The sequence below is a fragment of the Leptonotus elevatus genome, chromosome 14 (assembly GCF_054856555.1).
Source record: "Leptonotus elevatus isolate MCC_2025b chromosome 14, RoL_Lele_1.0, whole genome shotgun sequence".
Lineage (NCBI taxonomy): Eukaryota > Metazoa > Chordata > Actinopteri > Syngnathiformes > Syngnathidae > Leptonotus > Leptonotus elevatus.
Genome location: NC_141252.1, coordinates 3,656,309 through 3,675,642, shown reverse-complemented (window position 1 = coordinate 3,675,642; position 19,334 = coordinate 3,656,309). Strand labels below are relative to the sequence as shown.

The 19,334-nt window shown below is 40.1% G+C and overlaps 2 protein-coding genes across 5 annotated transcripts in view; one reads left to right on the top strand and one right to left on the bottom strand.

Annotated features, from left to right (window-relative positions):
* LOC147162604 (otoferlin-like) overlaps positions 1 to 19,334 on the top strand; it is a 34,936-nt gene that overhangs the window by 479 nt on the left and 15,123 nt on the right. For 2 of the 4 annotated variants that reach the window (XM_086094822.1, XM_086094819.1), the window contains exons 2-19: positions 1,066 to 1,220; positions 10,493 to 10,551; positions 11,505 to 11,571; positions 11,798 to 11,924; positions 12,010 to 12,064; positions 12,145 to 12,276; positions 12,477 to 12,539; positions 12,626 to 12,710; positions 12,976 to 13,135; positions 13,254 to 13,440; positions 14,324 to 14,510; positions 15,414 to 15,637; positions 15,750 to 15,858; positions 16,342 to 16,519; positions 17,109 to 17,229; positions 17,307 to 17,407; positions 17,486 to 17,576; positions 18,614 to 18,730. In XM_086094822.1, the coding sequence (XP_085950948.1) occupies positions 11,526 to 11,571; positions 11,798 to 11,924; positions 12,010 to 12,064; positions 12,145 to 12,276; positions 12,477 to 12,539; positions 12,626 to 12,710; positions 12,976 to 13,135; positions 13,254 to 13,440; positions 14,324 to 14,510; positions 15,414 to 15,637; positions 15,750 to 15,858; positions 16,342 to 16,519; positions 17,109 to 17,229; positions 17,307 to 17,407; positions 17,486 to 17,576; positions 18,614 to 18,730 (1,983 nt within the window). In that variant the 5' untranslated portion in view covers positions 1,066 to 1,220; positions 10,493 to 10,551; positions 11,505 to 11,525. Of the gene's footprint in view, positions 1 to 1,050; positions 1,221 to 8,406; positions 8,446 to 10,492; positions 10,552 to 11,504; positions 11,572 to 11,797; positions 11,925 to 12,009; positions 12,065 to 12,144; positions 12,277 to 12,476; positions 12,540 to 12,625; positions 12,711 to 12,975; positions 13,136 to 13,253; positions 13,441 to 14,323; positions 14,511 to 15,413; positions 15,638 to 15,749; positions 15,859 to 16,341; positions 16,520 to 17,108; positions 17,230 to 17,306; positions 17,408 to 17,485; positions 17,577 to 18,613; positions 18,731 to 19,334 lie in introns of those variants that run through there. The other 2 variants (XM_086094820.1, XM_086094821.1) reach the window with 2 other exon arrangements.
* Positions 155 to 7,817, bottom strand: LOC147162605 (uncharacterized). Its single transcript, XM_086094825.1, has 14 exons — positions 7,444 to 7,817; positions 5,773 to 5,847; positions 5,512 to 5,675; positions 5,119 to 5,218; positions 4,880 to 4,996; positions 4,258 to 4,679; positions 3,854 to 3,981; positions 3,580 to 3,788; positions 2,909 to 3,074; positions 2,674 to 2,842; positions 2,366 to 2,470; positions 1,336 to 1,386; positions 1,035 to 1,245; positions 155 to 766 (listed from the first exon to the last, which is right to left on the bottom strand). The coding sequence occupies exons 1-14, from the start codon at positions 7,526 to 7,528 to the stop codon at positions 756 to 758; spliced, it is 2,013 nt and encodes a 670-aa protein (XP_085950951.1). The 5' UTR covers positions 7,529 to 7,817; the 3' UTR covers positions 155 to 755.

The window sequence follows — 19,334 nt, the reverse complement described above, 5'->3', positions numbered from 1 at the left end:
AGGACAGAAATGCAACTCTAGGTCCTCCGACATTCTCTTTGGATGGCGACTGTATAAATTTGTAAAAAATAATCATACTACCTTTCTTTTTTTTTATTGGCTTAAAAGTTGAAGGGTGGTATAGCATTCATATGAAATACAATACAGGCAGGCGTCTCTTTTAGTGAATTTAATATAATTTACAGTCAACAATGACATAGTCAGCATTAAACAAATAGCATAACTTGTACAGTATATATGTTCAAACCTATTTGCTCACAAGTGACAAAAACATCATTAAATGTTGATTTGTTTTATACGCTTTCATGTAACAAGAATAAACTACCGTGGGTCACCATGGTAAATATTGCATATATTATTATTATCAAGCAAAGCCACTGCTATTTGTGCAAAAATACATTATCCAACACTTTAAAAAGCCAAGTCTTTGGGAACTACTTTAGGATTCATTAGCAGCTTGTAAATGTGTGTTTGCTCATACTACAGACAAGATTGTTTCTTACTATTCTAATGGCACTAAAAGCACTTCAACAGCAACACATACCTAAAAGTGCGTTGTGATTGTAAATACACAGGAGAAAACAGTGTTCACGATTGTTATGTGAAGTGAAGCCACTATTAATTGATAATCCTGCTGCGTGGAATTTATCCTTTAAGGACATTTTCCTTGGAATCACACATAGAAGAAGATGGCCGTTATCGCAGTTCTCACAGTATGGTGGTGACTTCCTTGTGCTTGTCTGAGATGTTGCAGCTCAGATGACCTCTGAGGATAAACAGCAGGGAAATATAATTTAAAAAAAAGAACCATGAATGAGGGAAATTTATAATGAGTCACCTCGCAGAGAGGCACGTTTCTCAATCGATTTGTTGGTCATTTGAACTCACATGACTCAGTTTAAATTTTCTAAATTTTGGGTTATGGTAACAGTTAAAGGTTTTGGGGTCAGGGTTAGGTTTAGGAGTCAGGTTTTGAGTCAGGGTCAATGGTTAGGTTTTGGATTATGTATTGATTAGAGGATTTGGATTCTCACCTGCTCGTTGGTGTGTCTGGATGTCTTCCAGACCCGTGAGAGTCCGGAGAGACCTGCGCTCTTTGAAGGCCACCACAGGCACCATGTCATCATTGGCGTCCTTGTCATCCATAACCGTCTGCGAGGGCCTGGAAACCGGCGGCAGCTTGACGGCATCCTGCACAGGAGGCTCATTGTTTTCCTTCGGTAAGATGCTCACCGTCCCTGATTTCTGCGGGTACATGTCAAAGTAACGAGGAGGTTTGACACAAAGAGCTGCAATGTTTGTGTGGGTCACAAGACCCTACTGGCTAAGTCTCACCGTGTCAGGAGAAACTGTTCTTCTGGTTCTCCGCATGATCTCCTCCAGTCGCTGCAGGGGCCAAAAAGCTTTGAGTGTTAAATAGTTACATTTGGAATAACATTCAACCTCTTTGTCAAGACACAAGGCTCGTATGATTAACAGGCGTAGCTCAAACAGGAAAGACTTTGTTTAGGTACCAAAGGTTGCCAGGTTCAGGTACTGCAGAGGTGGTGAACCTCCAACTGCTGAGGGGTGAGACACGTGACACATACATTTGGATCCATTTTTATACTGCCACTACTACTATTATTACTCTTACTACTAGTAGTAATAATAATAAAAACAACAGTAACTGTTCACCCGTCCGTGCTTGCTTGTGTTTTCTCCGGCTACATTTCAAAAACAAGCTTCAGAGGTCAATTGAAAAAAAACTAACACTAAATTGTCCGTAGGTATGAATGTGATTGTGAATGGTTATCTTTTATCTGATCCCTGCGATTGGCTGGCAACCAGGTCAGGGTTCTGCCCCCGACCCCTCATCCAAAATCAGCTGGGATCATATTGTTGGATGGAATATTATGTTATCAATATAAAAAAATATATATTTTATTTTAAATGTTTCTTTTGTTTTACGTTCTCATTTCTTATTTTTATATGTATTCTATATTTTTAAATTACTCATTTTAATTTTGTTTTTGCTCATTTATTTATTTCATATGGTAATTGAACTTTTAATTTGCCTTGTCTTTTATTTATTTGTCTGTATAATTTATTGTATAAATTTTTTGTATTTTGTTTTTGAATTATTTTTAAAATGGCATTTTTGAGCTTGCTTTTTCTTCTTTCCTTTGGAATTCATAACATTTTTTGCTTTTTCAATCATTTCTATTTATTTAATGTAATTGTTATTTAATTTTTCCTTAATTGAGTGTTTGTTTGAGTCTGCAAATGGGCAAGCAAACGGTAAAGAAAAACATAACCCCCTTAGTGGGGGGGTATTCATATTGATAACACAATTATGATGGGACGGGGCGGGGACAAAAATCACCTTTTTCCTGACTTGGCGTTCTGCTTCCTCTTTCTGTGCGAGCAGCTCGCGCTCCTTCTGCGACTGGGCCGCTTTCTCCCGCTCTCTGGCTTGTTCCTCCACCCTCTGTAGACGTCACAATGTGGTTCAACTTTGTCTGGCCTTCGTGTTTTTAATTAGATTTTTTTTAAAAACATTGCATTGCTTTAAGTGATGTTTTGTGATGATTAAACATTAGAACGGGTCACATTGACCCATAAACATTGTTGAGAAACAAATACAACAGGAGGGTTCAAGCGGAACTTTTCCGTTTAGGGTTTGCAGCTCACCTGCTTCTGCAGAAGAGCTGCTTCCCGCATGGCCTGAGCTCTCTCCTCCTCTGCCCGCCTATGTTCTTCTTCCTCGCGTCTTTGCTTTTCCGCGATCAGACGCTCGGCCTCGGCTTGCTGCCGAGCTCGCTCCTCGGCCCTGCGGCGCTCCAGCTCTTCGCGACTGCGCCTGGACATTGAAGCCAGGTGAGATGAATCACATGAGTCCGGATTGTGGTTGCAGTTTAGCGTTTACCTTTCAGCTTCAGCCGCCGCCAAGCTCTCTTGCTCCTCCAGCTCCCTGAGCAGCCGAGCCTCTCGCCTCTTCTCGGCCAGCAAGCGAGATGCCTCTTTTGGGTCGGCGGTTCCACTCAAGGGCCTCAGCAGGGCCTCGGACGGAGGAGAAATCCTCCTGGAGGGACCTGATGAGGAGAAACAACCTCCGTCGTCATCATCACATCTCATTTAGGGAGTTTTCTCACCCTAATTTAAACTCTTAACCCCTAAACATAAATTTTAAATCTAACTTTATATATTAAGGGTTAAACCCAAATTTTGAACTTGAAACACAAGCCCTTAATTGGGGTCCAACCAAAAATCTCTAAAACCCCTAATACTGAACCTAACCCCTACTTAAAATCTGAGGTCAAACTCTTAATTTAAATCCTAATCCCTAACTCTAACCCTAAATCAGAGGTATAATGCAAACCCTAGTCTTGGACTGATCTGAGACCCACAAGCCAAATCAGGGGTCCAACCCTACTCAGATTGGTTTTAACCCTAAAACAGGGGATTAACAAACTTCAACCCCAACACTTAAATCGATTTAATAAAAATTCTGGGTTACTTGGAAGCCCCTCATTTTGGAAAACAATCTCTACCATCATCACATTTCATTCAAGATCCATGTCCCTTGTTGGAACTCACTGCCATCTCCCGCAGTTCTGCTCTCAACCTCTGACTCAGAGCTGGGCGCGTCGATCGAATCCTCCATTTTGTCTTCAGTACAGGCCCTGGAAGGCCTGGAGTTGCCGGGTAACAGGGCAGAGTTACAAATTGGAACGTCTTCTTCTGGAACCGACTCGAGGTCCAATTGAAGAGGGATGGAGTGCCGCCGGCTCGATCTCCTGTGAGCCCTTCCAAAGGGAGATGAAAAGATGTCTCACGTTGTCGTTGCGCTACATGATTTGTGGTTACCTACCTTTCCGGAGATGGGGCCGATGCTGTTCTGCTTGTTTTTGTTGCAACGTTGTGGTTTAGAGGCAAACGAGCATGTGGACCGTTGTTTGGAGTCTTCTTGTTAGCGTTGTGTGGTTGGGTTCTTTTGGGCTAAAACAAAACGCATTAATCAAATGTAAAAATACTAGTATTAAACTGTGGATGGGACAATATACTGTTATTATGTAATCCTGTTAAGTTATTCTGACACTTAAAATCTATTTTAAATCAATTGAGCCTTCAATATTCATCTTTTAAGGTTTGCTAAGTCCTTGTTCCTGTTAAAGTTTTTAAAGCTGGAGGTATATGTCTGTCTGTCTGTCTGTCTGTCTGTCTATCTATCTATCTCTATCTTTCTCTATCTTCATATCAAAGTGTCACGGTCACCTGTACACCGCTGGTGCTTCTGTGGCTGGGACTCAGGTGTGGCGGTGGCCTCTGACTCAGGGGTCTCAGGTTCTGGGTTCTCTGGATATGAGGTTTCTGATTCTGCAGTCTCTGGACTTGGGGTTTCTGTTCCCGTGGTCTCTGGTTCTGGAGTCTCTGGATCTGGGGTTTCTGGTTCTGCAGTCTCTGGACTTGGGGTTTCTGTTCCTGTGGTCTCTGGTTCTGAAGTCTCTGGATCTGGGGTTTCTGAATCTGGGGTCTTTGATTTGGGGTTCTCTGATTCTGAGGTTTCTGGTCTTGGGCTCTCTGGTTTTGTGTCCTCTGGATCTGGGGTCTGTGGTCCTGGAGCTTCTGCTGGGTACTGCTCGGGGTGCTGCTGGTCGTGGAGTAAAATGAAACTGCACGGCGACAAATGTGAACAACTGAGCCGGCGTTCATTGCCGTTACCGGTGATATTGTGCAGGGATTGTTAAATGGAAAACGAGTGGACAGAATGGGAATATGTGTGATGAGAGCAGAAGAAGAAAAGCATTAGTTATCAAAAAGCACAGAAGAAGTTATTATTATAATTTTTTTAGCAAGCCATTCTTATGATGCATTGCATCCCTGCTGGGGTCAGTACCTTCTTCTCCTGACTGACCAGCAGCACTCTTGCTCCGAGCCAGATAAGAGCTTGTGGGAGTTAGCAGGCGACTCACCAGGTTCTTCTCCCATGTGCTGAGCACTATGTGACGTGGAGCTAATGTGTGGATGAAGCCGCGTGGAGTTTAAGATTAGACGTGCCAGGGAAAGTTAAGCCACATTAGAATAGAAAGTTCAAAAACATAAGAACACAAACACTGTGTTGGATTCCTGTGTTACCGTTTTTGGCGGGCTTCCTGTCTCTCACGTTTTGGCTGAAGTTTTGTTGGGCTCTTTGGCTCTTTTCTTGGGTTCGGCGCACAGCAGATTCGTTTCGCTCCTTATGTTTGGAAAAAGATAGTATAAACTCTATGTCCATTTTATCATTATTGACAGTAATCCCACACTATATCGCAAATATTTATTATTACAGTTGATACTCATTGCTTTTATATTGTTTTAAAAATATGTTCAAAAACCAAAAACATTGAAATACTGAAAATGCTCTGAAAATATCACTATGTTGAAATAAAATCTCAAATAGATTTGAGCAATTTTCAGTTATTGTGTTGGGGTTTGGAGCGTAAGACTTGGGACTTGCACGTGTGATTTACTGGCTATTAAATAACTGACTTTCTCCTCCTTGAGATGCTGCTGTCGCTTCTCCTCCACGGCAGCGCGCCTCCCGTCTTCCTTGAGTTTTTGCTGCTGCAGCTTCTTCTGGCGCTCCTGTAGCTGCTGCTCATAGTGATGCTTGGCCCGCTGCTCCCGCTCATATCTGCTGTGCACTCGTGAGGCTTGATTTGGGGACCACAAATGTAGAAATGGACTCACTCACTTTCGCGTAGTGGTATACAGTATTCAATGGGTTATTATTAGTAACCAGCCACGTACCAAGTAACCTCTGTTGCTCCTCTCTTCTTTCCCGGGCAGCTTTAAGCCTCTCGTCCACATTCGTTCCACTAACCACTAATATGACAAACACAATGACAACATCTTCATGTTACATCACTGTTGCTTTTAAACAGTGCTCGGGTATCCTTTCCCCATTGTGTTTATTTCATTCAATCAAGAGTCAAACCCTAACCCTAACCCTAACACTAAACCAGGGTACTAATCCTAACGCTAAATTGCAGAAGATTACCCTAAAGGTGGTATTTCACGGAGCGGCAAATGCTTGCAAAGGTAGCGAATGTTGGATTTGTCAACTTCTGTGATGAATGTTGGCGAAATTCAGTGGGTCATCTCTGTCATTGGCGACATTTAGCGACTTAAGCGATCCTTACAGACAACGTGTTGAGAACATGTAAAAGACAGAAGACCGGCTATTAGCGACTGTTTGGAATAGTATTGTGAAGATTAGCAACTATTTGCATTTCCTTTGCAAATGTTTGAGAACCTTTGGGACCTTTTGCCAACATCTGGAGTAGCAGGCGAATCTATGGACCGAATCCAATGAAAACCTTCCCCAGCATCCCATCAGACATGGATTTAAATTATATGGATATATTTAAAGGTTAGTGCAGGCTTCCCTTGTCATCCAATTTCTCTTTCTGCTTCACCATTCGCTTTTGCTATTGTTGTCCTTAAACTCATCCAAGCAGGCGTTGTAAAGCATAGGGGACTCCTCATTGCTTTCTTCTTTTTGGCCTGATCATGTAGAGAATGGGTGCTGGTATCTCACTGAGTGGCGAATGCTACGCAGGAATGGGTCGACAAATTTTGGAACCATGCTCACATGATCTCTATCATTGGTGAATAAAAAAAGAACTTTGGCGACAGATACGAGGTATGATCATTAACAAATGCTTATGACTGTTTTGCAAATACTTGCCACTGTTAGTGAAACAATACATTCGCAAGGACATTTTTAACTAATTTGCTGCCATTGACGACAATAGACGTCAAAGATATTTTCTCACTGGATTGGCAGTGAATGAGTTAACGTGTTCAAAAATTCCTTGCGACAAGTAAAACTGTTTGCAAACATCAAAACCAAAACCAAAATTTGCTATGTTCGCAAGCATTCTCCGCTCATTGAGATATGGGCTTAAACATATATCCAGGCACTAACCCTAACTGTAAATCAGGGGTACAACCCTTATCCTATATCAAAGGACTAAATTAGGAGTCTAACCCTATCACTTAATCAGGGGTCTGAATCAGCTAACTAACCCTAGATCAGTGGCCTAACCCTGACCCAAAATCAGGGGATTAACCCTGAACCTGGGGACTAATTCTAACCCTATCCACTTCCCAAGAAAAGCCCAGGAAAGAAAACAGCATTAGATACTTGAAACTGGCATTGAATCACATAACTGCCTTAGCACCCGCCTGGTGTTATTCACTGTGTATTGATGTCGTCACACAGGGTAGTTCCTGTGATGGAGAATCATGCATGCATGTATAATACTGTGCAATAAAACCTCAGGCTTGGATTCTTTCATATGCCATACGAATCCCAACTGTCGTCGACGTTTTTTGTTTTTTTTACCAATTGCAAAATGACAACTATGTGTAGTCCGACATCATCATTTGTAGTCATGCAAGCTTGTTTGGGCTCACCTTCTCGTGCGGTCTTCTTCACCGGAGCCTGCCACGCAGAAGTGATGCTCTTCTGCACGGGCATGCTGGCTATGGAGCCTGGCATACCAACGCTGGCTCTAGCTCCACACTCCTCTTCCTCTTCCTCCTCCTCCTTTTAATTTCTATTTGAAGAAGCCTGGGGGTCCGCCGCTGCCCCGCTGCATCAGCTGCTCGGCCATCAGCGGGCCAAACAGAGCTCCTCTTCTTCCATTTCCCAGTTATACTACTAAACGCGTCTATAAAAAGGCCTTCCTCCTCCCTGGTGTGCCGCTCTGCTTTACTTTCAGTCAGCAAGGACGAAGGGGGTGGGGAAAAAAAGGCTGTGTCACTTTAATAAGGTTAGAAGTGGCCACAGGGATGCAGTGTTTCCCCTCGTCTACATCGTCATGTGCGTTACCATGACAACCGAGATTCGATGACGTCAGCTGCTCAGCTGATGAGGCAAAAAGATGTGCAGTTGTTGTTTTCTATCCACGATTATTGGAGGGTGTATTTAAATGCTCATCCTCTGATTAGATCCAATACAAGAACTGCTTGTCTATTTTATTTCGGAATGCATTTGTTGAACTCCTGGCCAGAACACAAAGGTCAGAACATATTTACACTGGCCCCCAGTCAGCTGCAGAATTGATTTTAAAATTGTGCTAATAATCTATAAATCACTGAACGGTTTAGGTCCTGAATATATGAAAGAAATGCTAATTGAATATAAACCCAGTAGGGCTCTGAGGTCTGCAGACTTGAGCCAATTAGTGGAGCCTAGAGTTCAATGAAAACATGGTGAAGCAGCATTTAGCTGTTATGCTGCACGCAATATTATTATATTATTATTATTTTTGTCTTAGAAAATGTTTTATTTAAATACTTTACATCATTTATTTCTTCATTCTTTGTTTTCATCCGTCCATTTTCTGTAGTGCTTATTATTATTATCCTCTTTAGGGTCAGGGGTGAGTTGGAGCCTGTCCCAGCTGACATCGGGTGAGAGACAGGGAACCGGTCACCAGCCTGGCACGTACAGTATAGACGAAAAAAACATTCACATTCACACTTATGGACAATTTAGCATCTTCAATTAACCAAATTAATTCAAACCCCAAACCTCACAACTGTGAGGAAGATTTGCTAACAACTAACCACGGTACTTTATTGTACTACCACTACTGTACTCATGCAGGTTTTTTTTTTCCTACACATATTTGATCAAATCCGTCCAGGGTTGAGTTCACCTCAGGCCACCTCAGGCCACCTCAGGCAACCCTAACCCCAACCCCAACCCCAACCTTTGTTTTTCAATTGAGGTGTACAGTTTATGTTGTAGGTTTTACTGATGGTGGAAAAAATCCTGAAATTATTTATCTTGGTCTCATTTTTTTAATCCCAAAAACCTGGCACTAGGTGTGTAGACTTTTTTTTTTAAATCAAATTTGTTAGTTTAATTGTATTTAATGAATTTACTAAAAGTCCAGTTTGTTTCATTATTATTTTCTAATTAAATTTGTTACCACATATTGTTTTTATATTTATTAATTTTGATGTATTCTAGTCATTCTTTAATTGATAAATGTTTTAAGTACCTTTTGATACTTTAACACCTTAAAATTCAGGTACAAGCCATATTCTCATTGAATCATTATTCTTTCGTTGCAACTTGGCCAACACTTCTTCACGAGTGACGCCAGAGAGGCCTTCGATGACAGCTGCCTTCACTATTGAGTGCCACTGAACAAAGTACAGTAATTAAGAGCACAATCCCTCAACAGTGTGGATGCTCAACTGGAAGCAACACAGGCTAGCAGCATCTACAAATAACATTTTTTTAAAAACAACTCTTAAATATAATCATTAAATGTTCCGAAGCAACGGATAAATAACCCATTGTAAACCCAGTGTGCTAATGACAATAACAATAACTGTGTTTTTTGTGTGTCACTGTCTCACTGACTGACTGTGAGTGTAACGTGTGAATAATTGACTGTTTCACTGGACACCAGCAACTTAAGACTCAAGGTGCATGTGTAATTGATGAGATGAAGACTTGGACCCAGGCCGTCTTAAAGTTGGGCTACCTTGTGTAACACTATCACCATTTTTTTCTTCACCAATTTTCTTTTACAATGTTCCATTTTTTTCATCACTTTCTTTAGTGCTATTGGAATATGACATGACAGAAGCCAGTGTACATTCAATATGGCCCCGAATGCTCTTTTTAAAACATTGTTAAAGATTAAGAGAATTTTTTTTATTTTTAGACTTTTGTCATTTGTACTTTTGTTCTAATGAGCCTTTATGTGTATGTTGATATATGGTAACAGTGTTTGCCAATTTAATCTGCATATTTTTTTACCTTGTTGTAGTTGTATTTTTCTATGTAGTATTGTGAACAATAACATACAGCATGTCAGGATAAAAATTGTATTGCACATATTGCAAATTTTTACTTATACTGTATAATAACTCCGTTATTTTCTTAAATTTGAGACAGTGCAACAACATTTTTCATTTCATTTTTTTGTTGCAGACAAACTTCTGCTCCACACTTCTGCCCATCAGGAATATAGTGCAAAATTTGTGCAATGTTTAATTTGCAATTCAATTTGTGATTCTTGTGCACCCCGAATATTTCAGGTTTGAGGCCACTGTGCTCCTAGTTAAAATTAAAAAAATAATTTAAAAAAAGGGAAAAAAATGCTAATCTGGAGCACTGCTTGTATTTATTGATGTATGATTTAATGACGATGTTAGATACTCGGTGTTGACAGATTTTGCCATTCCAATTCTTATAATATTCTGATTATTATCACCAGCCTCTTGTCTTTTGTGTGCGCGATGCGCGTTGATTGGCCACTCAGCAGCTCCTAGTTATAGTTACCAGTGTCGAGTTCGGCACTCATGCACTATTCATTGTGCACGTATCACATCTCTTCGAGCCCACTTGTCAAGCTCATTCGTATTGTGGATTGCGTTGTGTAAAAAACGTCCAAAATGTTCATGTAAACTTTTCTTTTTTTTTTACTTAACTTCAAAGGAGCGCTAAAGTCTTGGAACGGAATCTTCGCGTAGACTAAAGCATCACTGCATAAACTGGTATGTATCATCCATGCATTTGACTTCTGACTCATAACATGTAGAAATGTGTTTTATTTCATATGTGGGTTACATTCAAGTCATTTAGAAAGTTAAGCAATCTGTGTATTTATTCATAGTGTTCATTAATAGTTGGTATCATTGTTTTTTTTTCCACAATGCATGTGAAATGGATCCTCTGTAATGATCATATTAAGTCATTTGAATAATTAAAAAGCCTTTTCATGGCCGAAGCCGGGCGCGGCAACCCTATAATGGCATTTATGTAGAACGTGTTTCCAAACTGGGTTGCGGGCAATATTTTGTGGAGTGCCCAATTGCTATTATGTTGATTGGCAATGTTTTGTTTTTTTACTGAATTTATATCTGTTGAATTCTTTTCCCATTATTTCATATTCTAGCAGTAGTTCTGAAATGTTTTACAGACCAACATAGGTCCAATCATAAAAAAATGAGACACAGGTTTAAATTTTTTTAATAATATTCTAACTAAGGCTCTGTCACATTATGCACAATTTGAACATTAAAACTTTACCTAGATACTCTACGTGGGGGTGGGGGCACTTAAATAATAATCAAATTAAAATGTATATCACATGAAAATTAAATAAAAATTAACTGATGCAACAGTTCTTAAAAGATTAAAAGCAAATATATTTGTATTGTTGTAAATTCAATTGTTTCCCCCCCTATAATTTACGAATACAAATTTGAGATACGACTGCTAGATGTTGAAAAAACATGAAGCAGTTTGGCAGATATTGAACACGTCTGAAACAAAGTCTTTGAACTGTTTATTGTCACCAATTGCAATTTTCTGCCAAACCAAATACACCTTATGTTAAATGTCTGCTAGCTCAATGCTAACATGAAATGGGAAAAAAAACAGGCTAACAATTGTGCTACACTTTGGGAATCACACTTCTAAAATATGGACTTTCTGCCAAAACCAGGCCAAGTGCAGCGTTTGAATCATGAAGCGCAGTAAGCACCGTGGACACAAGCAGGACAAGAATGGAGGTATGGCTAACCAAGATGGACCAAATGAGAATGGAAATTACGTTACAAGCGTTTGCTGTAGGCTACTTTGCTAACGTGCTAAACCTAGTTTGTGCTTTGAAAATATGTCCCATACTAGGAGAATGGATCCCTATGCTGTTTTTTTTTTGTTTTTGTTTTTTTTAGCATGTTAGCGGGTAGCTATAGTTGGACCCAACTCCATGTTGTTTTTGTTGTTATTGTTTAGATGAGCCAGCTATTCTGGAGACACAGAACCTGGACCGCCAGGCCATGTTCATGGGAGGACGCTTCGACCCGGACACCGTCTCGCTTGCCTCGGTCACCGCCGTCACCACCAACGTGTCCAACAAAAGGTCCAACTTTTGAACCATTTCATCTTACATTTGCATTATGAACTGTGTTTTGTTGTTGATGTTGACTGAGCTGAATGATACATAGATCCAAACCTGACATCAAGATGGAGCCCAGTTCAGGACGGCCTGTGGATTACCAAGTAAGACCAAGGATACATTGTGTCCTGACTCTGTGATTAGTTAACAAATTAATTGTGTATTTATTTGTGTTTGATTGCAGGTGAGCGTGACTGTGATTGAGGCCCGGCAACTGGTGGGTCTCAATATGGACCCCATGGTATGCGTGGAGATCGGGGAAGAAAAGAAGTACACGTCTATGAAGGAGTCCACCAACTGCCCCTATTACAGCGAGGCCAGTCTCTTCATAAGATGTTCTGATTTATTGTGGGTTAAAATACGGGTTAATATAATACAGATTTGAATTTAAAAATGGCTTGCAATCACTTCACACTGAATAAATAAGTACATAAATAAATTGGATAATAATATATATATATAGTCACCAAAGGAATACAACTTTCATATGCTCACATGTGGATTTTGATTTTGCAGTATTTTGTGTTTGACTTCCACGTCCCTCCGGATGTGATGTTTGACAAGATTCTCAAGTTGTCTGTAAGTGCTTTTTCACCACGGTTATGCTTATTAAAATGAAAAAAGTATGAAAGTATTGAATGTTTTCATTCTGTCATTTCCAACAGGTCATCCACTCTAAAAACCTCCTGCGAAGCGGAACGCTGGTGGGGACTTTTAAAATGGACGTTGGCACCATTTACTCCCAACCAGGTGATTCATTGAGGGCAAAATAAGTAGCGTATGAATATTTCTATTTCTATTCTATTATCATATTTCTATTTCTATTCTAAGTCCTGATTAAACTAATTTCATCTTGTCACTTCAATGTACTTCCTTGACCTTAAGATGCCACAAGATGGCACCATAGCAATTTTTTTTATGTTAGACATGGTTTTGTCCTGACACAAAAACAGTAAATCTGTGTTTGGGAATCCATACTCCAGTTTAATCAAATTTTTCTTCTTTCTTATTTTAGACCATCAGTTTAACCACAAATGGGCCCTGCTGTCCGACCCGGACGACATCACCGCTGGTTGCAAAGGTTACGTCAAGTGCGATGTGGCCGTGGTCGCCAAGGGGGACACCATCAAAATCCCGCACAAGGCTAGCGAGTCAGACGAGGATGAAATCGAAGGGTAATAATAAATAAATAATCAATCAATAAATCAATCAAATAAACTCAAATAAACTTCGGACGGAATTTCACATGCCACGCTCTGGCTGACGATTCTGTTTGCTTTGTCCTGCGCCCAGCAACCTGCTGATCCCGGAGGGGGTCCCGGCAGAGCGGCAATGGGCGCGCTACTACCTGAAGATGTACAGGGCCGAGGGCCTGCCCAGGATGAACACCAGCATCATGGCCAACGTCAAGAAGGCTTTCATTGGGGAGAATAAAGACTTGGTGGACCCCTACGTGCAAGTGCAGTTTGCCGGGCAGAAGGTAGCAAGTTAATTCCTTTAAATAAATAAAATAAATTAAAAAAGAAAATACATGCAACTTTTTAGAGGGAAAAAAAGTCATATATTTTTGCAGGGGTTTTTTTATATCTTGAAGAAAATTTGGGGGTGAGAAAAAGTTATATATATTGAAAATTGTGACTTGTTTCTAAAATAGTACTCAATTTCGTGGCATTTTTTTAAAAGTTCTATTTATGAGAATTAAAAAGTTGTTTTTGAGGAAAAAAATCATAAAGTATAATTTTTTAACATAAAACATGATTAAAAAAAACTTTATATATTATATATGAAGGCTTGAATCCCTAAATTGAAACCCTGACCTTTTCTCAAAACCATAATTTGAAACCTTAATCCAGGTCTGAAAACTACCTTGAAATTTCACCCTTGGCTTGAGACCCCAATTTGAGACCCTAACCTTTGCTTGAGGCCCTCAACTTGAAACCCTAATCTTTGCTTGAAACATCCGTTTAAAAAGCCTCTAACCCAGGCTTGTAGCCCAAATTTGAACTTGAGACCCCATTTTGAAACCCTAATCTTTGCTTGAAACCCTAATTTGAAACCTTAAACTAGGTGTGTTTTCCAATTTCAAACTTCAATCTTGGCTTGAGACCCAAGATGGAAATCTTAACCTTTGCTTGAAAGTCTCATTCGAAACCCTAACCCAGGCAGGAAACCTAACTTGAAACCCTAACATTTGCCTGAAACCCTAACTCAGGCATGAAGCCCTAATTGGAAACCCTAACCTTTACACGAAAGTCTATGGTGATGACATGATCACATCATGTTATATTGTACAGGGTGGCCAGACACATTCCCATTTCCTCAAGCCAAAGAAAAAGCCAATTGAACACGCATCGTGTTTCCAGGGTAAGACGTCGGTTCAGAAGAGCTGCTACGAGCCCATTTGGAACGAGCAGATCGTATTCACGGAGATGTTCCCGCCGCTGTGCAAGCGCATGAAGATCCAAATCCGAGACTCAGACAAAGTGAACGACGTGGCCATGGGGACGCACTTCCTGGATTTGAGAAAGATCTCCAATGACGGTGACAAAGGTGATCGCAGCCGAGCCAAAATGATCACAACTCAAAATTTTCATAATCAAGACTTCCAACCCTATTTCCTATTTCCAACCATACACTGGCTTTTTGAAAACTCAAATTAGGCTTTCTTCACTCATTTGAAACCCCAATGAATGCTTGAAACCATAATGCTTGCTCAAAACTTTCAAGTTTGCTTGAAAGCCAACCTTTGAATTGGAACCTTGATTTGAAACCCTAATATAAAACTCTAACCTCTGCTTAAACCCTCATTTAAAACCCTAACTCTGTCTTGAAACCCAAACATTGGCTTGAAACCCTGCTTTCAAACTCGAAAAACCTAACTTGCGACCGCACTTTTGGCTTGGAATCTTGATTTGAAATCCTAATATAAAACCCTAACCTTGAATTGAAACCCAAACTTGAAACCACAATTCTGCCGTGAAACATTCATTTTGGAGTCCTAACTTTAACTTCAAAACCCTAAAACCCTATATCTGACAATCCAACCATGGCTTAAAATATTCATTTGAAACCTTGAATCTCTATCTTGAAACCCTAACCCTGGCTTAAAACCCTAATTTGAAATGCTAACCTTTGCTTGAAACACTAGCACAGACTTGAAACCTTACCCCTGGTTTGCAACCCTCATTTGAAACGCTAACTTTCCTCAAAACCCCAATTTCAGAGAGTAATCTTAGCTTGAAACCCTAACACAGACTTGAAGCTCTAACTTGAAACTCAAACTCAAATTTGAAAGTCTAACTTAAAACTCCAACCCTGGCTTTAAACCCTTTTTGGAAACCCTAACCTTTGCTTGAAATGCTAACATTTTCCTAGAAACCCTGATTTGAACTTTTATTTGAAACCCTACCTTTAACTGTGTTTTTTGGGCGCGCGGTATTGATGTCCTTTCAGGCTTCCTCCCCACGCTGGGCCCCGCCTGGGTCAACATGTACGGCTCGACGCGCACCTACACGCTGATGGACGAGTACCAGGAGCTGAACGAGGGTCTGGGCGAGGGCGTGTCTTTCAGGGCGCGCCTGCTCATCAGCCTGTCCGTAGAGATCCTGGACCCCTCCTCACCTGACACCTCCAGCTCCACCGAGGTGCAGCTGGAAGGCATCCCCAACATCTCGGAGGTGGGCAGTGCTACCTTGACTTACAAGTGCCCCAACTTACAAGTTTTTGGAGCAAGCAGGCCGCCGCTTGAGTGAAGTGCATTCTATTGAAACGCGCTTGTTTGCTTGACAGAATGCGACCGGGAAGATTGAGGAATTCTTCCTCTTTGGCTCCTTCCTGGAGGCCACCATGATTGACAGGAAAATTGGCGACAAGCCCATCAACTTTGAGGTCACCATAGGTACCGGACAACTTCACTTCATTTTGTTTATAGCAATTTTATTTGAGTGAATTTAAAGTTAAAGTTGCCACTGATTGTCACGCTCACCTAAGTGGGGCGAAATTCGTTCTCCGCATTTGAGCCATCCCCTGAGGGAGCGGTGAGCAGCAGCAGCAGGGGCCGCGCTCGGGAATCATTTGGTGATCTAACCCCCCAATTCCAAACCTTAATCTGATCTATTATTGTAGTTAATCCAATTTCATTTCATGCATTTTATTTTGCCACTTTTAGAGTTTTAAAATGTAGAATTTTAGAATCAATCACTATTTGAGTTCAATAAATCAAATTATTATACTTCGAAAAAAATTAAATATATTACGTCCAAAACAATACATTAAATTCAATTCATCCAGTATTATGTGGTACTGGTAAAAAAAATACAAAAAATACAAAAAAATACAAAGGTGTGCTTTCCAGCTTGATCCCGAATGACCTGCTCCTCAGGTTACTATGGTGACGAGTTGGACGGCGCCAACCAGCCCAAATCACCAGGGAAGAAGAAGGCCGATGGTGAGGAGGAGACGGAACTCATCCGTGACTCCAGCGAGGATGAGTTGGACGACGACGGCGACCTGCCGTCCGTGGCGACCACTCCGCCCATGAAACCCGTCGTCACTGACCGGTTGGCAGCATGCCTCGTTTCAAACTCTAACCATTGCTTGAGACCCTAATCTTGGTTTGAGACCCTAATTTAAAACTATAGCCTTGTCTTGAAAATTGAACCTTTGCTTTGAATGCTAAATTTGATTTGAAACCCTAATTTCAAGCCCTAGCCTATGCTTGACATCCTAATGCAGGCTTGAACCCCTACCACAGTCTTAAAGCCCTAATGCAGACATGGAAAACTAATTTGAAATCGTAGTTCTGGCTTGAAACCTTGATTTAAAACCCCAACTTTTACTTGAAGCCCCAACCGTGATTTGAAACCCTAATATGAAACCCTAAATCTGGATGAAACCCTAATCTTTACTTGAAACTCTAATGTAGGCTTGAAATCCTACCATAGCTTCAAAACCCTAATTTGAAACCTTAATCTTGGCTTGAAACGCTTATTTGAAACCCTTATGTTTGTTTGAAACCCCAATTCCAAACCCTAACCTTTGCATGAAACCCTAACCCTGGCTTCCTGCTTTGAAACTCTAACCTGTGCTTGAAACCCTAACTTAAAACCAGTCGTAGGTGCATCGCTTTTACCTGTGTTGGATTTGCAGCAACTACTTCCACTTGCCGTACTTTGAGCGCAAGCCGTGCATTTACATCAAGAGTTGGTGGCAGGACCAGAGGCGGCGGCTGTACAACGCCAACATCATCGACAACATCGCCGACAAACTGGCGAGTGGCGCCATTCGCTTCGCGTGGCGACCTATCAGAAGAGACGCTTTGACACGCTGGCGTTCTTTTCCGCGCAGGAGGAAGGTCTGAACGACGTGCAAGAGATCATCAAGACGGAAAAGGCCTATCCCGAGCGGAGGTTGAGGGGCGTCCTGGAGGACCTCAGCCAGAGATGCAGGTTCGTACATATGCAAACAGTCAAATAAAAAAATAAAAAATAAAGCTGTGAGTTCATCACACACTTTTGTCCATTCAGTCAGTTTCTGGTGCTGGCCAATACGGACCAGAACCTGTCGGGCAAAACCAAACTGGACAAAGAGCGGCTGAAGCTGTGCATGGCTGAAGTGGTACGGGACTTTTATTCTATTCTCTTTCATTACATTTGATTTGACATCATTTTAGTTACACCAAATGAAATTGCATTATATTTCAATTCAATGTAATTTAAATATTTATTGAATTGGGATTAATTTATAAATTACATTAAAAGTCACATTATTGAAATGGATTTACATCAAATAACATTTAAATTTAATTATATTTAATTTTTTGATTTTTTTTCAATTTAATTTAAATAATTTAATTTAATTAGTTTAATTATGGTTTAAATTCAGATTACTGAATTGTATGACATGAAAGTTGAATATACAGGTAAATATCATTAGAATTTAGATTGTTGAATTAATTTAACATATAATTTCATGGTTGTTTTTTTTCATTTAAATCAACTGAACGGAAATTATCATTTGATGGGAAATGGATTTCAATCAGATTAGACCCATTTAATTATGATAAATTTCAATTAAAATTACATTTGAATTAAGTCTAACTTCATACTAATTTGAATTTGGATTCATTTTATCCATCCATCCATCCGTTTTCTACCTCTTGTCCACGGTATATTGAATGTAATTTATTAAATTGTAACTTAGATTTAAAAATGTATTGTAATTTTCATTTAAATGATTTAATTGATTTACAATTTAATTGTAATTTGAATTTGAATGCATTTTAATTCAATTTAAAAGAAGTCAATTACATTTAAATGTAATTCGATGTACGGTAATTTAATTTAATGTACTGTAATTGAATTTTCAGTGATAGCTATTTGAATTAAATTAAATTAAATACCAAAGGGGAAAGCATGCAAACTCCACACGGGAAGACACAAGCAAAAATTCCAACACAGAATCTCAGAACTGTGAGGGAAAACATGCTCATCACTTGTCCACGCCATGATACCTTCTCTAATACTCATTACCGATAATCTGGTTTTCGATACTCACCCAAAAACATTTCTAAATGTATTTTTGTAAGCGAATAAACATAGTGGGTCACATTTTGAGTGTAATACACTAAACACGTCCAACGTTTGCCGTGGCAGGAGGCCGTCGGCCAGCAAGCCAAAGCCATGCGGTCTCAGGTGAAGAAGAGCACGGTGCGAGAGAAGGTCAAGCTGACGCACCACTTCCTTCAAAAGCTCAGATTCCTGGCAGATGAAGTACGATGCATGACACACACTCATAACTGTGATTACAGAAAATTAACACTGGATAGAAAAAGTCTACACACCCCTCCTTAAATGCCAACTTTTTGTGACAATAATTTCAAAAATCGAAACCCTTTCTACCATTTTTGTAACATATAATCCAGGGATGGGCTACTTAATTGCTAGAGGGAGGGGCGCAATTTTTCATCAGTGCAACTGGGGGGGCAAATAGGACCACACACTTCCTAACCAAATGTATAACAAAAAATGCTACTTTAAATATGAACTAAATACATATGTGCAAAATGTGTGCTATTAATTAATATATTTCATTTTTGATACTAATTAAGTACAAGAACTCATTTGGAAAAAAAATTCACCCAAAAAAAATCAACTCACTCCAATTTTTTTTATTGAGCTACGATGTATATCATTGCAAATCCACCAAAAAATAGTAGGCCAACTCACGTTGTAACGTAAGACCCAGTGTAAGTGCAACTAAGGCATGTCTGCCATCTAGTGGTGGTTGGTGATATTACAACTTAAAACTTTAGGTGATCCCTGCATTTTTATTAGAGAGTACACTACAACCTATGCAACACAATAAGGGGGAACA

Excerpts from the sequence above, each read along its gene's own strand:
- LOC147162605 (XM_086094825.1), bottom strand. The coding sequence starts at position 7,528 with ATGCCAGGCTCCATAGCCAGCATGCCCGTGCAGAAGAGCATCACTTCT. Across the intron at positions 4,997-5,118 it reads CAGGAAGCCCGCCAAAAACG|CTCCACGTCACATAGTGCTC; the intron begins GTAACACAGGAA and ends TCCACACATTAG. Across the intron at positions 1,387-2,365 it reads AACGCCAAGTCAGGAAAAAG|CGACTGGAGGAGATCATGCG; the intron begins GTGATTTTTGTC and ends TGGCCCCTGCAG.